This window comes from Phyllobates terribilis, unplaced genomic scaffold (genome assembly GCF_046119375.1).
Source record: "Phyllobates terribilis strain yellow unplaced genomic scaffold, ASM4611937v1 Scaffold_3__8_contigs__length_932513732, whole genome shotgun sequence".
Taxonomy (NCBI): Eukaryota; Metazoa; Chordata; class Amphibia; order Anura; family Dendrobatidae; genus Phyllobates; species Phyllobates terribilis.
Window position 1 is genome coordinate 892,106,300 of NW_027362763.1, and position 20,221 is coordinate 892,126,520.

The 20,221-nt window shown below is 41.1% G+C and overlaps 1 protein-coding gene across 18 annotated transcripts in view; it reads right to left on the reverse strand.

Moving 5' to 3' along the window:
* SYNE1 (spectrin repeat containing nuclear envelope protein 1) overlaps positions 1-20,221 on the reverse strand; it is a 613,834-nt gene that overhangs the window by 232,092 nt on the left and 361,521 nt on the right. For all 18 annotated transcript variants that reach the window (XM_073672712.1, XM_073672713.1, XM_073672718.1 and 15 more), the window contains 8 exons: positions 18,838-18,939; positions 16,374-16,577; positions 12,664-12,871; positions 4,795-4,907; positions 4,493-4,698; positions 2,312-2,467; positions 1,853-2,144; positions 1,588-1,760 (listed from right to left, as the gene is read on the reverse strand). In XM_073672712.1, the coding sequence (XP_073528813.1) occupies positions 1,588-1,760; positions 1,853-2,144; positions 2,312-2,467; positions 4,493-4,698; positions 4,795-4,907; positions 12,664-12,871; positions 16,374-16,577; positions 18,838-18,939 (1,454 nt within the window). The remainder of the gene's footprint in view (positions 1-1,587; positions 1,761-1,852; positions 2,145-2,311; positions 2,468-4,492; positions 4,699-4,794; positions 4,908-12,663; positions 12,872-16,373; positions 16,578-18,837; positions 18,940-20,221) is intronic.

Here is a 20,221-nt window from a genome sequence, read left to right on the forward strand (position 1 = left end):
TTTTTCTGTGCCAGTTACCAGAGCAGTGCTTCGCAATACTAAAATTAAATTATCCTTATGTACATTCGCTTTCATTTTATAAAGAATAACTATTACATTTTATGAGTATGAAACATTTGTAAAGTCAGTTTGATTCATTATTAATGTTTGAAGTACATGCACTTATTCACATGGGGTCATTAAACAGCGATTTATTTTTAGACAATTTTCACAAAATTCTAGCAAAAAAAATTAGATTTAGTCAATCTATGTAAAGAAGCCTTGAATTAACATTTTGAGAATACACAGTGATATGTCCATTGGAAGGCCTGGAGCAAGTAGTGCTCGACAGAAGAATTATCTCTTAGCCATTTGTTGAATCTTTATGGGTCTAAGAGGTAAAGTTTCTCCTTGTGGAGAGTGCCAATCTGGCGCAGAAAGAATTATAGAGATACAATTCTCCTCTGGGAATTTAAATATGCAAGTAGACTCTTCAGACTTGGCCAATAAGTCTCCCTATGCCAACTTGGTGCTCGCCACAAGGAGAACCTTTACACCTTAGACCCCTGTCAGAGGCCTCTCACTCCGCCAACCAGTTTTCCTGCTTTGCACTGATGAGGGGGAAAACCCCCAAATAGGTGTCTGCAAATGGAGCTTCTGGTTTGTCTTCCTAACCTACAGTAATTCATATGTCAAGACTCTATAAAGAATTTATACTGACTGTTAGGATTGCTAACTCCAATAAGTGGCACTAGAGTTCCTTGTCCTCTTCTCTATGAGGAGGTTATGTGCATATCTGAATCTCAGTGTCTGGAATCCTTATTCCCTGCGCGAACCATAACACTGTGTATACGTTTTGCCCATAACTTCCTGATGCCTGCAGCTCCTCTGTTGCCATGTTCCAATAATAACAAATCCCATTTGATCCAATGATTTAGACCCCGATTCATCAAAGCTTTTAAGTCAGAATTCTGGAGTAAAAAGCTTTGAAAAGTCGCCAAATTTAAAAAGTTTGTGACTTTTGGCGATTTCATGCCAGTTTCTCACAGCTCCGCTAAAATGGCAGAGCAGGGGAGGGACGGGGCGCAGCAGGGTCATGACACCACAACTAATTCATGATGAGCTGTGGTATATTTTAAAACAGAAATCTTACTCCAATCCCTGACTGGAGAAAGATTTGTTGTGAAGCGCACTGAGGTGCTCACCACTTGTTAGACGCTCTTGATTCATTAAGAGTCATCTGCCTCTTAATAAATTAGGAGTGTCTGTCGATTTTCACACCAGTCTTGATGAACCATGTTCAAAGTCTTTCCCTTGATACTACCTAACTGATTATAGTTCATATAAATGTGTTCATGTGGATATTGATGTGGATTATCATTTGCAGCCACACATTTTCGCCTTGGCCTGCAGTGAACTCATCAAAATAGGGGAATAATACTATACATTTTACTGTTTAATTGTATTAAGTTCTTGTCTCTTTTTTCTTGACTACAGTTTTGAATCTACTACTATAAAAAAGCTAAGGGTAATTTTTGGAATACAAGTGCGTGTGTGCTATTCAAAAATGAATTGCTAAATTTGTGATATAATCCCCATATAGCTTACCTGAGACATCTTGCAGCTGTACTGTTGACGGTACCCCAAACATCTTTCAATGTCTGCAACTGCATCTGAATTACCATCTGTCCATCCATGTTGCTGCTCTTAAGAGCCTGTTCACCTTTACCAATTGCCAGGTTCAACTTGACTTCACCTTCGCCTTTCACCAAGAGCATTTCCTGAAGAAAAAATTGAGAATTGCATTTTAAAAGTTGTAGTAAAGAACAGCACATTTCTGCCATTATATTTGATAAACCACATAAATCTTTACCTGAACTTGCTGTAGACGATTTTCAAGTGTACTCTTACTGCCCTCTGTACTTTCGGAGGTAGACAATTTGTCCTGCATATCTTTCAACCACGACCAGGTAGTCTGTAAAGCTTCTTCAAAAATCTGATGTTCTTGAAGAGCCACTTGGCAAATGCGGAGTTTCTCCTTTAGAATTTTAACAAGGTTCTGGTAATTTGTGTTCAGCTGAGACGACAGGCGAACCTCTTGTCCATCTCCACGTCCATCTTCATGTAATGCTTGAGCTCGCTGGCAAAGTTTCTCAAAAGAATCCCTAAGACATGAAGTTAATAAAAGTCAAACTAATTCCATTTCCTAAAGTGAGTCTTTACTGCAAGACTTTGCAATCAATGCTAACAAATATGAACTTTATTTACATTTTGATTTTTTTTCCAAGAATACCATATAATTTGACAGTGTCCAAAAGCCATATTGACTCACCGCGCCGCCAGTAGCTCCTCCAAGAACATCTCCACCTTATGCATCTCACTTTTCTTCTCAGGGATATGTTGCTTGCTCTCCCCAAGAGTTTCTGTCCTTATTCGCTCCTCAAGCTCATGTATCCACATACTTAATTTTTTGTGTTGGTCCTCAAAACTGAAAGTATAAAATGATATATATTTTATTACACTGGGATTGTGTTAGTAGCATTCACCTAACTGGACTTACTAATGTAATTTCTAAGGTTATGTTCACATATAGGCTCGTACCCAATGCCAAAAAAATATTTGGCATACACTGGGCCGGTATAACTCTGGATACATCTTTTTTATTTCACAGAAAAATACTGTGTACTACACTAACATGTGCAGATATTACAAAATAAAAATTGTATACAGTAAGGTGCACATTTTTTAACAATCAACGCCAGCGACAATTCTAACTTTCCTGCTACCTAAGGTTGAAAACTGAAATTGCGCCACTCCCAACAATGCAATAAAAACTTGCAGTAAATAATTGCAATTCCAACTTTATATTATGTTTTCATACCATTCTTTGTATTGTAAAAATGATCTGGAAAAAAGATTCCTCTGGTCAGTACGATAACGATAATACCAAATTTTAATAGATATTTTTTATATTTAAGTGGTGGAAAAAAAAACACTAAAGTTTGTACAATACCAATTCTCAAAAAGTTGGAAGGCTGTGTACAATGTAAAAAATAACAAAAAATAAGAAAGCAATGATTTGGAAATCTCTTATAGGTATTTTATATTTCACAACGGAACATAAAACACAGATCAGAAGTTAAAGGGGTGGTCTGGAAGCTACAATATCATCTCTAAATATCTATCTTTACACCCTAACCACATTTGTAATTAGCTTTATTATACAATACCCTACACTTCTCCCCATACTGTTAATACATACATGTATTTTTTTACTGCAGTTAATGTGACATTTCATTTGAGAGAAGCCTCAAAAAGGACATTACAGGAGGCTGGGGCTGCACTCACTTTCCTGCAAAGTCTATCGCCCTTCCTGGATGGAACAGGACGCCATCAGGGGGCAGCACTGCAGTTACTTATACTACAGTTTCTTGCACCACCGCCCTCTGAAGACATCCTGGATCCATGGTAACAGAAGCTGCGGGAGATATGAGTGTAGCTCCGGCTCTCTGCTTCTATCTCCGTTGCCTTAGCTTCTGTGAAAGATGTCACCAGGGGGCAGAGATAAAAGCAGTAAGTGACACCAGTGTCGTCCACAGCTTCTAGAACCATCCTCAAACAAATCAACATCAGAAGGCAGCACTGCTGTCACTCACTGCTTCCATCACTGTCCCCTGATGACTATTCATTTGAGGGCGGTGCTAGAAGCTCTGTTGCGCAGCATTGGTGTCACTCACTGTTTTCATCTCCACCCCCCTGACGTCTTCTTTCACAGTTCGAAGCTACGGCGGCGGAGATAGAAGCAATAGAATCAATGTGCCTGCGCTGCACTCGCCTCTCCAACAGCAGTTATTACCATGGATCCGGGACATCTTCAGAGACAACGCAAGAAACTAATGAGTAACTGCAGCGCTGCCTCCTGTGACTTTCCAAACCCCAAACTGCTCAATGCAGCATTACCAAAGCTTTTTAAGGTAGGAATCTCAGAGGGATCTCATTTTATGAGACACCTCAGACTGCCCCCAGAGGAGAGATGCTTATCTCATCTCAAGACCTTGATTGGAGCCTATGAGTAACATATCCCACTGATTCACTATGTACACTCTCTGCATACCTCCATCTGAGGTATACGTTAAGAGATCCTTTCAGCGTACAGCATCAATGTCAGCTAAAAACCAGATGTATAAAAAGTCTTACTAGTCAAGAGATTGCCAGGTTTGGTCAGTAAGTTCTAAGCGTATAAGAGTATGGAGCCACAAAAAAACATAAGCAGACAACATCAATATTTAGCATGCATGGCCATCTCACAATCCACATTGTGCCCTTTCAGATTTATACTCCATTTTCAATGCAGTCTCCCATTTCCCAACCAATGATTCAAAATTTGTGTACCCATTGCACTATGTTCTTTGATTCCCCAGCTGCCCAATTGGAACATATTAAAAAATAATTCTAAAAAGTGTATTCAAGTACAAATGTATCTTACAAAACATTGTGCATTGTAAGGACTTACCTTCCAAGCTCACAGACACAGTCTTCAAGACTCTGCTTGTCCTTAAGACATTGCTTCTTGAAGCTCTGGAATTCTTTCTCAGCGTTAGATATCCTCTCCTGAATACTAAGCACAGCTGCCTTGGGCAAACAAAAATAAAGCCTCTCTCCTTCTTCAGTAGCAGCATCTAACTTGTGCTGACCTTCACCAATGGAGTCCAGTATTTCCTGGGTTGAAAGGATTAAACAATATTTTATGTTATTCCAAATTATAACATTAAAATGATTTTGTACTTTTATTTCGATCACATTAGATTCTTTTACCTGCAACTGTTGTATCTTGCCTTCCAAAGTTTTGCTGTCTCCAGACCAATCTGAAGAGCCTTTAATTTCTATTTTTATTTCTCGAAGCCACTCATCAAATTTATTTATGGTCTCTGAAATAATAAAATGTACAAGTGTTGAATGTCTGGATGCAATGAGATCTCAGGATTGATGGACTCAATCAATTCTGATTCCAAACTCTTTCTTTATAATCAAATATACAGCCAGATCTTGCGTCGTTCTTCTGACAGCATTTCACATTCAACCCTTCAACCTTTTTATTGAAAGAAATTTGAGAAATTTCCTCGGGTGGCCAGAATAAGTGTTTTGTTTCTCGTCACCCTGCATTGAGGCAATGAAAATGTTTTTACTTATGTATTTTAATGTTTTTTTGCTTGTTTGAGGCCTTGATTTTTGTATTCAAGTTGTAGTGTTTCAGTCCCATTTCAGTTGACATATAGGCTAACACTAAACTTATACAACCCCTGGCAAAAATTATGGAATCATCGGGCTCGGAGGATGTTCATTCAGTTGTTTAATGTTGTTGAAAAAAAACAGATCACAGACATGGCACAAAACTAAAGTCATTTCAAATGGCAACATTAGGGCTTTAAGAAACACTAAAAGAAATCAAGGTTAAAAATGTGGTACTCAGTAAGGGTAATTTTTTTCAGACCATCACTCAATTCTGAGGAAAAAATTATGGAATCACCCTGTAAATTTTCATTTTCAAAACTAACACCTGCATCAAATTAGATCTGCTTGTTAGTCTGCATCTAAAAAGGAGTGATCACACCTTGGAGAGCTGTTGCACCAAGTGGACTGACATGAATCATGGCTCCAACACAAGAGATGTCAATTGAAACAAAGGAGAGGATTATCAAACTCTTAAAAGAAGGTAAATCATCGCGCAATGTTGCAAAAGATGTTGGTTGTTCACAGCCAGCTGTGTCTAAAATCTGGACCAAATACAAACAACATGGGAAGGTTGTTAAAGGCAAACATACTGGTAGACCAAGGAAGACATCAAAGCGTCAAGATCGGAAACTTAAAGCAATATGCACAACAAAACAAATGAGTAACGAATGGGAGGAAACTGGAGTCAATGTCTGTGACTGCACTGTAAGAAACCGCCTAAAGGAAATAGGAGTACATACAGAAAAGCTAAACATAAGCCATCATTAAGATGGCTGTCATTACATCTTCAATAAATGCCCAAGTTTACATTGATATTTTGGACAGTTTTCTTATCCCATCAATTGAAAGGATGTTTGTGGGTGATGACATCATTTTTCAAGATGATAATGCATCCTGCCATAGAGCAAAAACTGTGAAAAATATTCCTTGAAAGAAGACACATAAGGTCAATGTCATGGCCTGCAAATAGTCCGGATCTCAATCTAATTGAAAATATTTGGTGGAAGTTGAAGAAAATGGTCCATGACAAGGCTCCAACCTGCAAAGTTGATCTGGCAACAGCAATCAGAGAAAGTTGGAGCCAGATTGATGAAGAGTACTGTTTGTTACTCATTAAGTCCATGCCTCAGAGACTGCAAGCTGTTATTAAAGCCAGAGGTGGTGCAACAAAATACTAGTGATATATTGGATTATTCTTTTATGTGTTTGTTTTTCATGATTCCATAATTTTTTCCTCAGAATTGAGTGATTCCATAATTTTTTCCCTCTGCTTGGTCTGAAAAAAATTACTCTTACTGAGTACCACATTTGTTATCTTGATTTCTTTTAGTGTTTCTTAAAGCCATAAAGTTGCCATTTGAAATGACTTTAGCTTTGTGCCATGTCTGTGATCTGCTTTTTTTCAACAACATTAAACAACTGAATGAACAATCTCCGAGCCCGGTGATTCCATAATTTTTGCCAGGGGTTGTATACACTTTTTAAGATGGGAAACATTTTTCTGTGCTCACATCATTCATTGTTAACTAGAGGTGGCACAAAACTATTTGCAAGACCCGGTCCATCAGTCACATCAGTAATCTGTGACCACTGGACAAGTGAACTGACAACTGCTTCCTACTTTCTGGCATCTTCTATTAATTAGCATGTCGTGAGGTCATTGTTGAAGCATGATGCACATACAACGTCGCGCCAGGCCAGATAATCAAAAGAAGAGCCGCGGATACCATCAGGTAAGAGGCAGTGTTCAGGGCTCCCATCCAGAGATTACTGATGTGGCCAATGGACAGAGACCTGCAAGTCAGCTCACACCAACTCTATAGCTAAGCATAAAATCTTATTTAATTACTTGAAGAAATGCTGTAGATTAATATCATAGCAATTATTTAAACATTTTAATCACTGAATTTCAAAGACATATGGAGCCTTATTTTGTGATTTTTTGCTAATAGTACTAATTTGATACAAAATAGTGTATTAAATATATGTAATTATCTATAGGGGGAGGAGGGAACAGTAACTCGTCCTGGATTTTTTCGTTATGGATTCATTCAGATATCACTAATTTTACTCATAAGCAAAAAAATAGACTGATTTTCATCAGTGTTTGGTTATTGTGTCAGATTTTATTAAACAAATATGAAAATCAGAGAGCATTGCATTGAAGAGTTGGACCCGTAATTATGATCAAAGTCAGACAACTCTCTTTTTTTTGTTATGAACCAATTATGAACAATAAAAATGTAATTTTTACAGCATTTACTATGCGTGACACATAACTTGATACATAGTTAATTTTAGAGCACAGGACATTACAGTTGCAGCAATACCAAAGACACATATATATATATTTTATTTTTAACGTTTCTCATTGCCGTAAACATTTTATGAGATATCAATTTTTAATTTGATATTTTTAATGTAAATTCTGTAATTCTTTTATATGACTTGAACATGTGATCCCATGATCTGACGTTAATACTTCTGAATTGCAATGTATTATACAGTATATATATAGTCCTGCCTCAGTGCTCTTCAGTGGGTCTGGTTCCTTATGGCTTACAGCAGTAGGCAACAATGCAAAAAAATAACTAACCCAGACATAGAACTCAGGAGCCTCACTGTGTCCAACCTGTGTTGGACTGGGGTGCCAGGGACCCATCACTAACATGGGCACTCCAACATGCTGCAAGCGAAATTATCTGATCACATTCACAAATTCGCCTATGCTCTTATATAATAAACTGGCTAGTTTGTTAAATGAATGATGGCTACAATAATACTACATTAAGTGTACTGTGCCAATCACTGCTTCTGTGGGGGGCCAAGTCCTGCACAGTGGTCTACCAGGGGATTCACTTGTTCTCTTATGGGCCAGTAAGAGGCTGTGTCTGACAACACAAACAGTATACAGTGATGAAAATAAGTATTTAATACACTGCCGATTTTTCAAGTTTTCCCACCTACAAAGAACGGAGAGGTCTGTAATTTTTATCATAGGTACACTTCACCTGTGAGAGACAGTAGCTAAAAATAAAAAGCAGAAAATCACATTGTATGATTTTTACATAATTACCCTACTTTTCGGACTATAAGACACACTTTTTTCCCCTAAAATTTTGGAGGAAAGTGGGGGGTGCGTCTTATAGTCCGAATGTAAGTGGTGTGTGTGTGTATATATATATATATCTATATATATATATATATATATATATACTGTGGGGGGAGAGGGAGAGGTGGAGGAGCGGGGCACAGGAGGCAGCAGCCGCCTGCTGCAGCCTACAATGTCCCCGCTGCTAAAAGGCATGAATATTCACTGCTTCCCCATGGGCGTGGAGAGGGGGTGACTAGTCATGCCCTTTAATAGCAGGCACACGCGATCGCCCGGCAGCAGCAGAAGCCGCAAGATGCGCTGCTCCTCTGCTGAGCCCTGTCCCTGGCTGGAGTGGGGGGAACCAAGAGAGGGGGAACCATGTAGTGGGTGGAGGAAGGAGTTTAGGGGAGCACTTTAGCAGGTGTATAAAAAGGCCTGGACCAGAAGGTGTTGGGCCGAGCTGAAACGATCGCGGAAGCAGGTAGGAGCGATATCCCTTTCCCAGACGCTGCTGGCGCTGATCCGTTCCTGGTCCCCCTGCAGGAAACTCCTTCCCCAGGCACTTTCAACACCGACCCTGGTGACAAGGTCGCCTACACCAGGCACAGAGGGGAACGGGGCTGGTATGCTCTCCGTGTGCACCGGGTAGAGGGGAATATGCCCCTGCAGGTTGAGCCTGATGACCCGGCTGGGTCAGCCTGCAGCAACCAGGTGTTCCCCAGGAGGGAGCACCACTATAGAACTCCCTGTTTAAAAATGTGTGTATATAGTTACCCGGAAGGGTACAGCAGCAGTGCAGAGTTAAAAGTGTGTGTTTAAAAAGTTTATGCTTATTTGTTTAGTGCACCCGGTTAAGGTACATGGACCGATAGGTTGTGGACTGTGAACAGCCAAAAACTTTTAAACTGTATACAGTTAGCACTTCTTAAGGTGCTTCTTATTGGTTTTATACAGATCACAGAACAAAAACCCGTTTGGCGTGGCTGAAGACGTGGTCAAACAGCTGGATCACCTAAGCCCTGCAGCTACGCCCAGGGTCTACGTTGAGGGTTTTCGGATGAGTCCCTCATGTTCATCAGAATTGCACATTGTTCAGTGGAATGGACACCCATTACAGATCGCGCTGTAGCCTGCTAAAAATGTTTGATATGAAAAATGTTTTATATACTTGAAGAAAGTTTTATAATGTTTTAAAAAGTCTTGCTAAGAAATATGTAACGTTCAAGTAATGTGCTTCCCATAAAGGGAAGAAACAGTTGTGTGAAAGTTCTTCTATGTGAATGCATTCTAAAAATTGTATGTCTAAAACCTTGTTTCACTCTGTTCCGGCCCGCGGACGTGCTGTGTTTTACCAGGGGGGTATGTGGCGCCCCTGCGGGTTCAGTCGCCACAGAGGTACTGCATCTCACCCAGAGGTGTGGTATCTCACTCTCAGGTAAGGATAGAGTGCTGCCCGGGATCCTAACACCTGCATCCAACACTACACTACTCCAGACCAGCAGGAGGGGCAAGATGCCCTGCTCCTCGGCTGAGCCCTGTCCCTGGCTGGAGTGGGTGGAACCAAGAGAGGGGGAACCATGTAGTGGGTGTAGGTGGAGGAAGGAGTTTAGGGGAGCACTTCAGCAGGTGTATAAAAAGGGATGGAACCATCTAGAAGGGTTCCAGTCAGAAGCGGACAGTAAGGGGAGCAGGAGCTCTGCAGGACCTCTGCTCAGGCGGAGCGGGCCTAGTGAGAGGCCCAGGAGGTGACACTGACTGAGAAGAGGGGAGGGAAGGGATCCAGGGGTACGGGCAGTGCTGGAGGCCACCCGTACGCCCGAATCTACCAGGCGGTGGAGGGATCGAGCCGCAGAGGGGACCAGCCCCTAACTAGTGAGAATTACAAAGTTCAACTAGAAACTGGAGGCTTCTGTACTTTCAGGGTGTGGTTGCCACATCCGCACTCAAGTCGCCAAAAAGGTAACCACATAGGATCCAGGGAACTCCAGGTTGCCCAGAAAGATCCGAGGATACCGGCTTGGGACACTGTTTGCGAGGCGCAGGGCAAGAAGGGTGAGAGCCAGCGCAGGAAGACGGCTGAGAAGGGCATATAGAACGGGGTCCTATCAGGCACACTTGAAATACCAGAGGGATTGCTGAACCCCTGCCCGGTGAACGCAGCACGACGTGGGAAGTTATGATCTGCAGTTGTAACCAGGAGCAAAGTGAGAATTGTGAGTAAATCCGGAAGACTGCACCCCACTGTCTCTGTGAATTATTACTGCTGCGCCATCACCCCCTGCACTACACTGCACCACAACCGCTACCTCAATATCGACAACATCTACACTGCCCTGGAGCTAAGCTCTACCTGTGGAGAGCTGAACCAACTCTGCTGCATTAACAACAGCTTCAGAGGACCTGCTCCACAGCGGCGGCTCCCTTTAGCCACATACCACGGTTAGTGTCACGAACATTAAAAGAACTGTAAATCCCCTTTATTAAATCATTCCCCTTTTCATTGACTGCCCTGGGTCACGGAGCGGGTCACTGCCACTGTGACATCTCCAGCCTCAACGACCGGCCCGGCTACCAAGTACCCCACGGCCCAGGGGGCGAGTCAATCTCACCATGCGTGGCTCACATGGTGAGATCAGTGCTGGCAGCAGAGCAGAACGCAGCGCTGGAGCACAGGGAAAAAAGGTGAGTAGAAATGTTTACTTTTTTTATGTGCAGCATGATGGGGTTTAGAGGTGCCATGCACACCAGGATGGGGATTGCTGTGCCATGCATACCAGGATAAGGATGAGGGGTGCCATGCATACCAGGATAGGGATGAGGGATGCCATACATACCAGGATAAGGATGAGGGGTGCAATGCATACCACGATAAGGATGTGGGATGCCATGCATACCAGGATAAGGATGAGGGATGCCATGCATACCAGGATAAGGATGAGGGGTGCCATGCATACCAGGATAAGGATGAGGGATGCCATGCATACCAGGATAAGGATGAGGGGTGCCATGCGTACCAGGATAAGGATGTGGGATACCATGCATACCAGGATAAAGATGTGGGATGCCATGCATACCAAGAAAGAGATGAGGGGTGCCATGCATACCAGGATAAGTATGAGGGGTGCCATGCATACCAGGATAGAGATGAGGGGTGCCATGCATACCAGGATAAGGATGTGGGATACCATGCATACCAGGATAAGGATGTGGGATGCTATGCATGCCAGGATAAGGATGAGGGGTGCCACGCATACCAGGATAGAGATGAGGGGTGCCATGCATACCAGGATAGAGATGAGGGGTGCCATGCATACCAGGATAGGGATGAGGGATGTCATGCATACCAGGATAAGGATGAGGGGTGCCATGCATACCAGGATAAGGATATGGGATGCCACGCATACTAGGATAAGGATGGAAGATTCCATGCATACCAGGATAAGGATGTGGGATGCCATGCATACCAGGATAAGGATGTGGGATGCCATGCATACCAGGATAAGGATGAGGGGTGCCATGCATACCAGGATAAGGATGAGGGGTGCCATGCATACCAGGATAAGTATGTGGGATGCCATGCATACCAGGATAAAGATGAGGGATGCCATTTATACCAGGATGAGGGGAGCCTTGCATACCAGGATGGAGGTCAGAGGTGCCATGCATACCAGGATGGAGGGGTGCCATGCATACCAGGATGGAGGGGTTCTATGCATACCAGGATGAGGGGTGCCATGCATACCAGGTTGGAGATTAGAAAAAAAAACAAAAAACAACTGTGCAATTGCATTTTTTTGCAATTTCACCGCACTTGGAATTTTTCTCCCGTTTTCCAGTAACCGATATGGTAAAACCAGTGATGGTGTTTAAAGGTACAACTCATCTGGCAAAAAATAAACCCTCACATGGCCATATTGACCAAAAAATAAAAAGGCTATAGCTCTGGGAAGAAGGGGAGCAAAAAACGAAAACGCAAAAACCCAAGGTCCTTAAGGGGTTAAAGTTTAAAGGCATCTAAGAGTGGGGCCGAGATTACCAGAATGTAAGAGATAGTTGAGCCTGTCCACATCCACTCCTAGTCTAGGAGCCAGAACCTGTACTTGTTTTTAGAAAAGGGGTTATCAATATAAGACAAACCCTTTAGGCTTCTTCAGAAGCCCGGAGGTCTGGTCTAGGAGCAGCACAGGTACAGCTACTACACAGTTGACCTGGAGAGCAGCAGCAACATGGGACCTAAAAAGACTGCTACAGGCAATCTGGTCCTACCAGAGTACAGAGAATAGTAATAATATTTCTAAAATCACATAATAGAGCAAAAAAAATATTTTACTTGCACTAAATAAGCATGGTGTATTTACCAGTAAATTGTTTTTCCAACTTCTCCTGAAGAGCAGCTTGTGTCTTAAGGCAGAGCTGGTTGGTGGCTTCATACTTTTTCACTAGACCGGTCACCGCAGCCCCAATGACTTCAAGTTCTGTAGACCTAAACTGCCGGCAGAGCGTGTTGAGATTCTCTTGTGTGGTATCAATACTGGACTGTTGGGTTTGGAGTTCTTTCTGCATTTCCTGAATTGAAATACATTACAAAAGTGTTCACAACAACACAATTACTGAGAGTATTTATTTTTATAAATTAGCAGTTTTAAGGTTATTTTGCCTTTTCTAAAATTATTGCCCAGCAATATTATTGAGTTTAAGAGAAAATATAGAATATTTCTCAGAAACCTAATATAATGTTAAGAAAAACACAATATCCACAGGAATATTCCACTAGCACGCACAGCGACGGAGTATATGGAGTGACACACAAAAAAAGAGTTAACCCCATTCACATGTTCAAGCCTCACGTACGTGTTTTATCTGTACACATTATTGTCTGTCTGTTTTTCACTGACGAATGATAGGAGAAGATTGGGAAGCCTACATGAGGTTTTTTTTTTTCTCACAGAAGAAAAACAGATGAGACACAATGGTAAAAAATACATGAAACTGGCTCCAGCACACTGATGAAAACTGTGTAATTGAGGTATAAGAGTTAAAAAATAACTTTTCCATTTGTTACAAAAAAAAAACTACTGAAGAAAAAGTCCACAATTGGTACCAACACATCCATAAGGTTCCGTACTAATACAATATGACATTTTTAATATCATAAAATGAATATGGTAAAACAAAATGGCAAAACTGTTGTTTTTTGGTCACTTCACATCCCCCATAAATTTAATGATAAGTGATCGAGAAGTCTTATGTACCCTAAAAAATCTCACCCAACAAAGCCCTCACATACCTACAGTACAGACCAAAAGTTTGGACACACCTTCTCATTTAAAGATTTTTCTGTATTTTCATGACTATGAAAATTGTACATTCACACTGAAGGCATCAAAACTATGAATTAACACATGTGGAATTATATACTTAACAAAAAAGTGTGAAACAACTGAAAACATGTCTTATATTCTAGGTTCTTCAATGTAGCCACCTTTGGCTTTGATGACTGCTTGGCACACTCTTGGCATTCTCTTGATGAGCTTCAAGAGGTAGTCACCGGAAATGGTCTTCCAACAATCTTGAAGAAGTTCCCAGAGATGCTTAGCACTTGTTGGCCCTTTTGCCTACACTCTGTGGTCCAGCTCACCCCAAACCATCTCGATTGGGTTCAGGTCTGGTGACTGTGGAGGCCAGGTCATCTGGCGTAGCACCCCATCATTCTCCTTCTAGGTCAAATAGCCCTTACACAGCCTGGAGGTGTGTTTGGGGTCATTGTCATGTTGAAAAATAAATGATGGTCCAACTAAACGCAAACCGGATGGAATAGCATGCCGCAGCAAGATGCTGTGGTAGCCATGCTGGTTCAGTATGCCTTCAATTTTGAATAAATCCCCAACAGTGTCACCAGAAAAGCACCCCCACACCATCACACCTCCTCCTCCATGCTTCATGGTGGGAACCAGGCATGTAGAGTCCATCTGTTCACCTTTTTTGCGTCGCACAAAGACACGGTGATTGGAACCAAAGATCTGCATGTAGAGTCCATCCGTTCACCTTTTTTGCGTCGCACAAAGACACGGTGGTTGGAACCAAAGATCTCAAATTTGGACTCATCAGACCAAAGCACAGATTTCCACTGGTCTAATGTCCATTCCTTGTGTTCTTTAGCCCAAACAAGTCTCTTCTGCTTGTTGCCTGTCCTTAGCAATGGTTTCCTAGCAGATATTTTACCATGAAGGCCTGCTGCACAAAGTCTCCTCTTAACAGTTGTTGAAGAGATGTGTCTGCTGCTAGAACTCTGTGTGGCATTGACCTGGTCTCTAATCTGAGCTGCTGTTAACCTGCGATTTCTGAGGCTGGTGACTCAGATAAACTTATCCTCAGAAGCAGAGGTGACTCTTGGTCTTCCTTTCCTGGGGCGGTCCTCATGTGAGCCAGTTTCCTTGTAGCGCTCGATGGTTTTTGCAACTGCACTTGGGGACACTTTCAAAGTTTTCCCAATTTTTCGGACTGACTGACCTTCATTTCTTAAAGTAATGATGGCCACTTGTTTTTCTTTACTTAGCTGCTTTTTTCTTGCCATAATAAAAATTCTAACAGTCTATTCAGTAGGACTATTAGCTGTGTATCCACCAGACTTCTGCACAACACAACTGATGGTCCCAACCCCATTTATAAGGCAAGAAATCCCACTTATTAAACCTGACAGGGCACACCTGTGAAGTGAAAACCATTTCCGGTGACTACCTCTTGAAGCTCATCAAGAGAATGCCAAGAGTGTGCAAAGCAGTCATCAAAGCAAAAGGTGGCTACTTTGAAGAGACTAGAATATAAGACATATTTTCAGTTGTTTCACACTTTTTTGTTAAGTATATAATTCCCCATGTGTTAATTCATAGTTTTGATGCCTTCAGTGTGAATGTACAATTTTCATAGTCATGAAAATACAGAAAAATCTTTAAATGAGAAGATGTGTCCAAACTTTTGGTCTGTACTGTATGTGGACATTAAAATAAAGACATGGTTGCCAGGAGGCAACACTATTTAAAACTACTTACTAATTTAACTTAACTAATTTAAAGTAGTAAAACGCAACAGAAACTATATAAATTTTGTAACTGTATTGACTCACAGAATAAAGGTAATATGTCACTTTCTCCACTCAGTATCTGCTGTAAAATTAAAACCCAAGAAATATTGAAAAATTGCCTTTTTTTCCGTTAAACCCAACCACGAACCTCCAAAATATTTCCATGGTTTTTACACACATTATATGGTACATTAAAGAGGTTGCCCGATAGTAAAATTATTTTTTTTAGGCATGGATTGATTAAAAAATAATAAACGGAAGAAAACTCACCTTCTAGCACTCTCATGGATCCATCACAAGCTGCTCTGGAGGTCTACGCCGGCTCCAGAAGCGATATCTGCTCCGTTCAGAAGTGACAGCACTGCTGCAGCTTGTAATTTGTCAGGTATCTAGAAGATCACGTCATTGGAGAAACACCTGACCAGCTCCAGGGGTGCTGTGACTTCCACAGACACCGCTTCCAGAGCTGGTGCAGACCTCTGGAGTAGCCTCTACTGGGAGGTGAGAAACCTCCGAGAGAGCGCTAGAAGGTAAGGATGCCTTTGTTTATTATTTTTAATCAATCAATGCCTAACAAAAAATATTTTACTGTCAGACAATCCCTTTAAATGGTTCCACTAAAAAATAAAACTCACCATGAAAAACAAGTCCCCATACAGCATTGTCAATGAAAAACAAAGCGTATTGCTCGTGGAAGGAGGGGATGAAAACACAAAAAAGTTGCCATCAAAAAAGGCTGCATCTCCTTGGAGTTAAATTGCCTATAATTTCCATCTATTTACCATTGGCTTGTGACTAATATACTTGTACTATAGACCATTTTTAAAAGGTTCCACATAGTAAAAGATAGAATACAAAAAAAAGCATGCAATGTAGTGGTGTCTAGGCAGCTGAGATGCAGAACTCATGCAAATCATGCACACAAAGAAAAAGAGGCTAGCATTGAAGAAGACGAGCAAGAACTTGGTACTATTTAAAGTAAAATACCTTCAGTTTTTTCATGTCTTCGGGTTCCTGACTATTTTCATATTTCAGAACTGATTCTTCCACCTTATTCATCCAGTCCGTCATCTGGGCAATGAATGTTTCCAAATGCATTTTTTGAGTATTAAAGTCATGTAATGTTCCCTTGGCCACTTGAGATACTTCTTTTGCATGTTCCAACTTCTGCTTCAAATCTGCTGCCATGAACTAGAGTAAAACATAGATGACATCAGTTCTATAAATGGTAGTTTTTTAGCTATCGACTTTCATGGCAAATCTGCTTGATCACTGATTGGGATAAGACTGTGAGCTTCCCCAAGAATCCTGAGACTGGGGGCACACACATACAGTTCTTAGGAGAGTGAAACCCTGAAAGAAAGTCAGTTCTTTCTATTCTCAGGTTGTAGATAACATTTTCAGTATTTTACTTCCTTACAGGTGTAAAAGTAGCTCCTGATATAACAGCCAGATCTACATAACAAAACACTGTAACGCCAATTCATCAAGCAGTTTTCTCCAGAATTTTGGCATAAAACTTAAATGTCACAAAAGTTTTGCACAACTTATAGTTACGCTAAAATTTTGCAACTTTTGGTGTTTTTTCTCCACTCCTTTCCAGCTCTGCCAACTTTATGAAGCGTGCGCAAAGCTTCATAGGGGGAGGGGGGGAGTCGAGCACCGATGTCAAAGTCATCAAAATTTACGCCACGAAAGAGGTGTAAATTACTAAGGAAATGTACTCCACGCTCTGTCTATGGACACCTCTTAATTAATTTGGCGTACTGACTTCAGTACACAAGTCACCAAAATTAGCATGCAAAACGACGGTCTACATGAATCAAGACTGTCGAGGAAACAATGTACAAATTTAGTTACAGGCATAGTATGTACTGTATTAAAGTGTATCTACACATTCAGGAAACAAGTCAGAAGGTTTAATTGGTGGGGTCCGATACTGAGACTTTCACCAATGGCTAAAGCAAAAGGGCCATAAGTGTTCAGCTGAGTGCTCCTCTCCTTTGAGACTAAAGATGACCCCAACAGAAAATCTCTGAGTCTATCTACAGTTTTGAAGCTGGACTCTTCTGCCCCTTCATTTTGGCAATCTACACTATGACCACCATCAATCAAAACTTCTAACACGCCTCTGTGACAGGTCAATACGCTCCGTGAAAGTTCAGTTAGACTAGAAGGTACTTTTCCACCTACGTAGAAACAATGGCGAAGATTTACTAAGCTCCTATGAATGCGCTAGAATTCTTAATCTTACTCTTCTTAGTCTTAATTTTAGGCAAAGGAAAAAAAAAAGTGTCTTGCATGTGGTGAGCCACATTTATTATACTTTTTAGAAACTTTCGGAGCCACGCTCGACAATGGGGAGTTACTTTGTGGGAACAGGCGCCAATACGTGTGAATTGCAAATTTCTGAGCTGGCCAATAGGTGGTGCAACCTGAGACTATACGGTCTAAAGAGGCAACATATTTATCATCCCACGTGAGAGATAACGCTGGACATTTTAAGACTATCTAGTCTATCCAGTCTAAAAATAAGACAAGTTTAATAAATCATGTCCTGGAGTTTAGTGCTTAGATTTTGCCAAATTTTTATCTGGAAAATGTGAAAACCCTACATGGTATCTGGTAACAACCTTAAACGTCCGATATCTGTAAAATTGTCACCTTTAGTTAGGGCACATTTACTATCTTTTTCCTTTAGTACCGGCTTGGCTTGTTGCTTTTCAGCTCAGTTCAATAATATGTCCCTGCAGTTTAACTCTGGCTATAATTTGAGCTTAAAATCTGAACAGTGCCTAAAAGGAGTCAGAGGTAGTCTTAAATCCACCGCCTGTCTCATCAAAGGCTTAAACTGCTGCTATGTTCCTCCCTATGCTTTACACTGCAGCTCTGCCTGCTCAGATTGACCGCTGTGTTGTGAGCTGGGTATAAAAAAACCAGAAGAGAGAATAAATGATTAAGCAAATAAGCTATAATAAAGATATCCTGCTTTACTGATGTCAGTATACATGTATCACATGAAATTCTGATCAAATGAATCCCTGTATGGTATCGATCATCTTATATTGGTAATGTCAGGAAATATAATAGTAGAATCTGATGCTTTTGAGGAAAGGAAAGACTAGATATATCAGACATGGCAGCTGGATGAATCTATGCTGTATGTTACGGAGAACATGAATCCAGAGTGTCAGCCATGCAGCCCTAAATTGTATCAAAAAGAATAAAATATCACAAAATCAGCAAAAAATACTTGAAAAATATATTTTCTTCTGTCATTTTAAGCATATACACATACAGACATCATCCAAATAACATTTTCAATACAAAGTGGTTTGCAGTGCAGGATTGCTGTAGGCATCACGTCATGCGGCTATTCATAGACATGGCTTTGCCGGGAAACATATAACATGGTCCTTCACTGTTTCTACAAACAATATGGATCACCTACCTGTAACTCCGCAGGGGGCTCCTGGCTCCTGGTTAGCTCTTTCAGTTCATAAATCTTAGAGTGAAACTCTTCCAACTTTTGCCCTTTACATGTAACTTCAGTCTGAATTTTCCCGGGAGAGAAAATGGCGAACAAAGAATGAAAATAAGTTAAACAGTTTTCCAGAAATATCTTGATTCATGGCCAAACCACGCTCCCAAGCTAGGAGGAGTGAGTAAATGAATAAGAATTTTCCAGCTCAGATTATTACATTCTGGGTCTAATGAAAAAAGACAACTTACTATAAAGAAATCTAAGAACTACTATTATTTCACTTAAATTCTTATTATCGTACAAACCCCAGGACCTAAGGTTGAAGGGAAGCTGCAAATCCTGATATATGCTATGCAAAACTTTAGTACATGAGCGCTGATCTGATGGACAGATAGGAAAGTGAGACTGAACTCATCCATCATACATGTGGGGTGCGTCAATCTGTGCGTTGTGAATAACGAGTTACATAAACTTATATTGAAAACACAAACACTGCAGGACAGAAACAGTAAGGATAAAAGAATTCAACACAAATAAATCAAATAATTTCTCCCTTAATGGGGTTCTTGAGTCATTGAAAAAATATAACTAAGGGATATGTCATTATACATAAATTCCTAAATACCCCTAAAGGGAATCTGTCAGCAGGATTTCACATCTCAAACTACTTATTTTCACATCTAGCTCTTTCAAGGACAAGTCCAGCAATACTTTTCCATGGCCAGTCCATTCCTCCATTATTCAGAAATCAGCATTTGAATTTATATGAAAATGGCTCTGGTAGATCTGTAGTCTGTGTCACTCCAGCTCTATTTCCCAGCCTGCTCTTTTACTGACAGCCTCTATGCTCCTGCTTTACTGACAGCCTTCAGTTTGGAGGGTGAAATCATTCTGACAAATTCCCTTTAATTAGTAAATCACAATACTTTTGTCTAAAGAGGTCATCACTTTAGAATTAATATAGCTGCTGCTTACATTGACAGAATCCTATCCTGGAATATTAATAGGAAAAGTGTCTGTGAGCAAGTGCAATTGGAAGCTCCTCCTCCCTCACTTCTGATGTGCTCACAGTGGATATTCTGATCTAACACCAGAGATACCAGGAGTGCAGAGGTAAGAAGAGGCTGCTCACACTGCTGTTCACCATGTCTATCTGATCGTGTAATGGAGAAACCAGGAGTGCTGCAGTAGGAAGAGGCTGCTCACACTGCTGCCCACCATGTCTATCTGGTCAGATAATGGAGAAACCAGGAGTGCTGCGGTAGGAAGAGGCTGCTCACACTGCTGCGCACCATATCTATCTGGTCGGATAATGGAGAAACCAGGAGTGATGCGGTAGGAAGAGGCTACT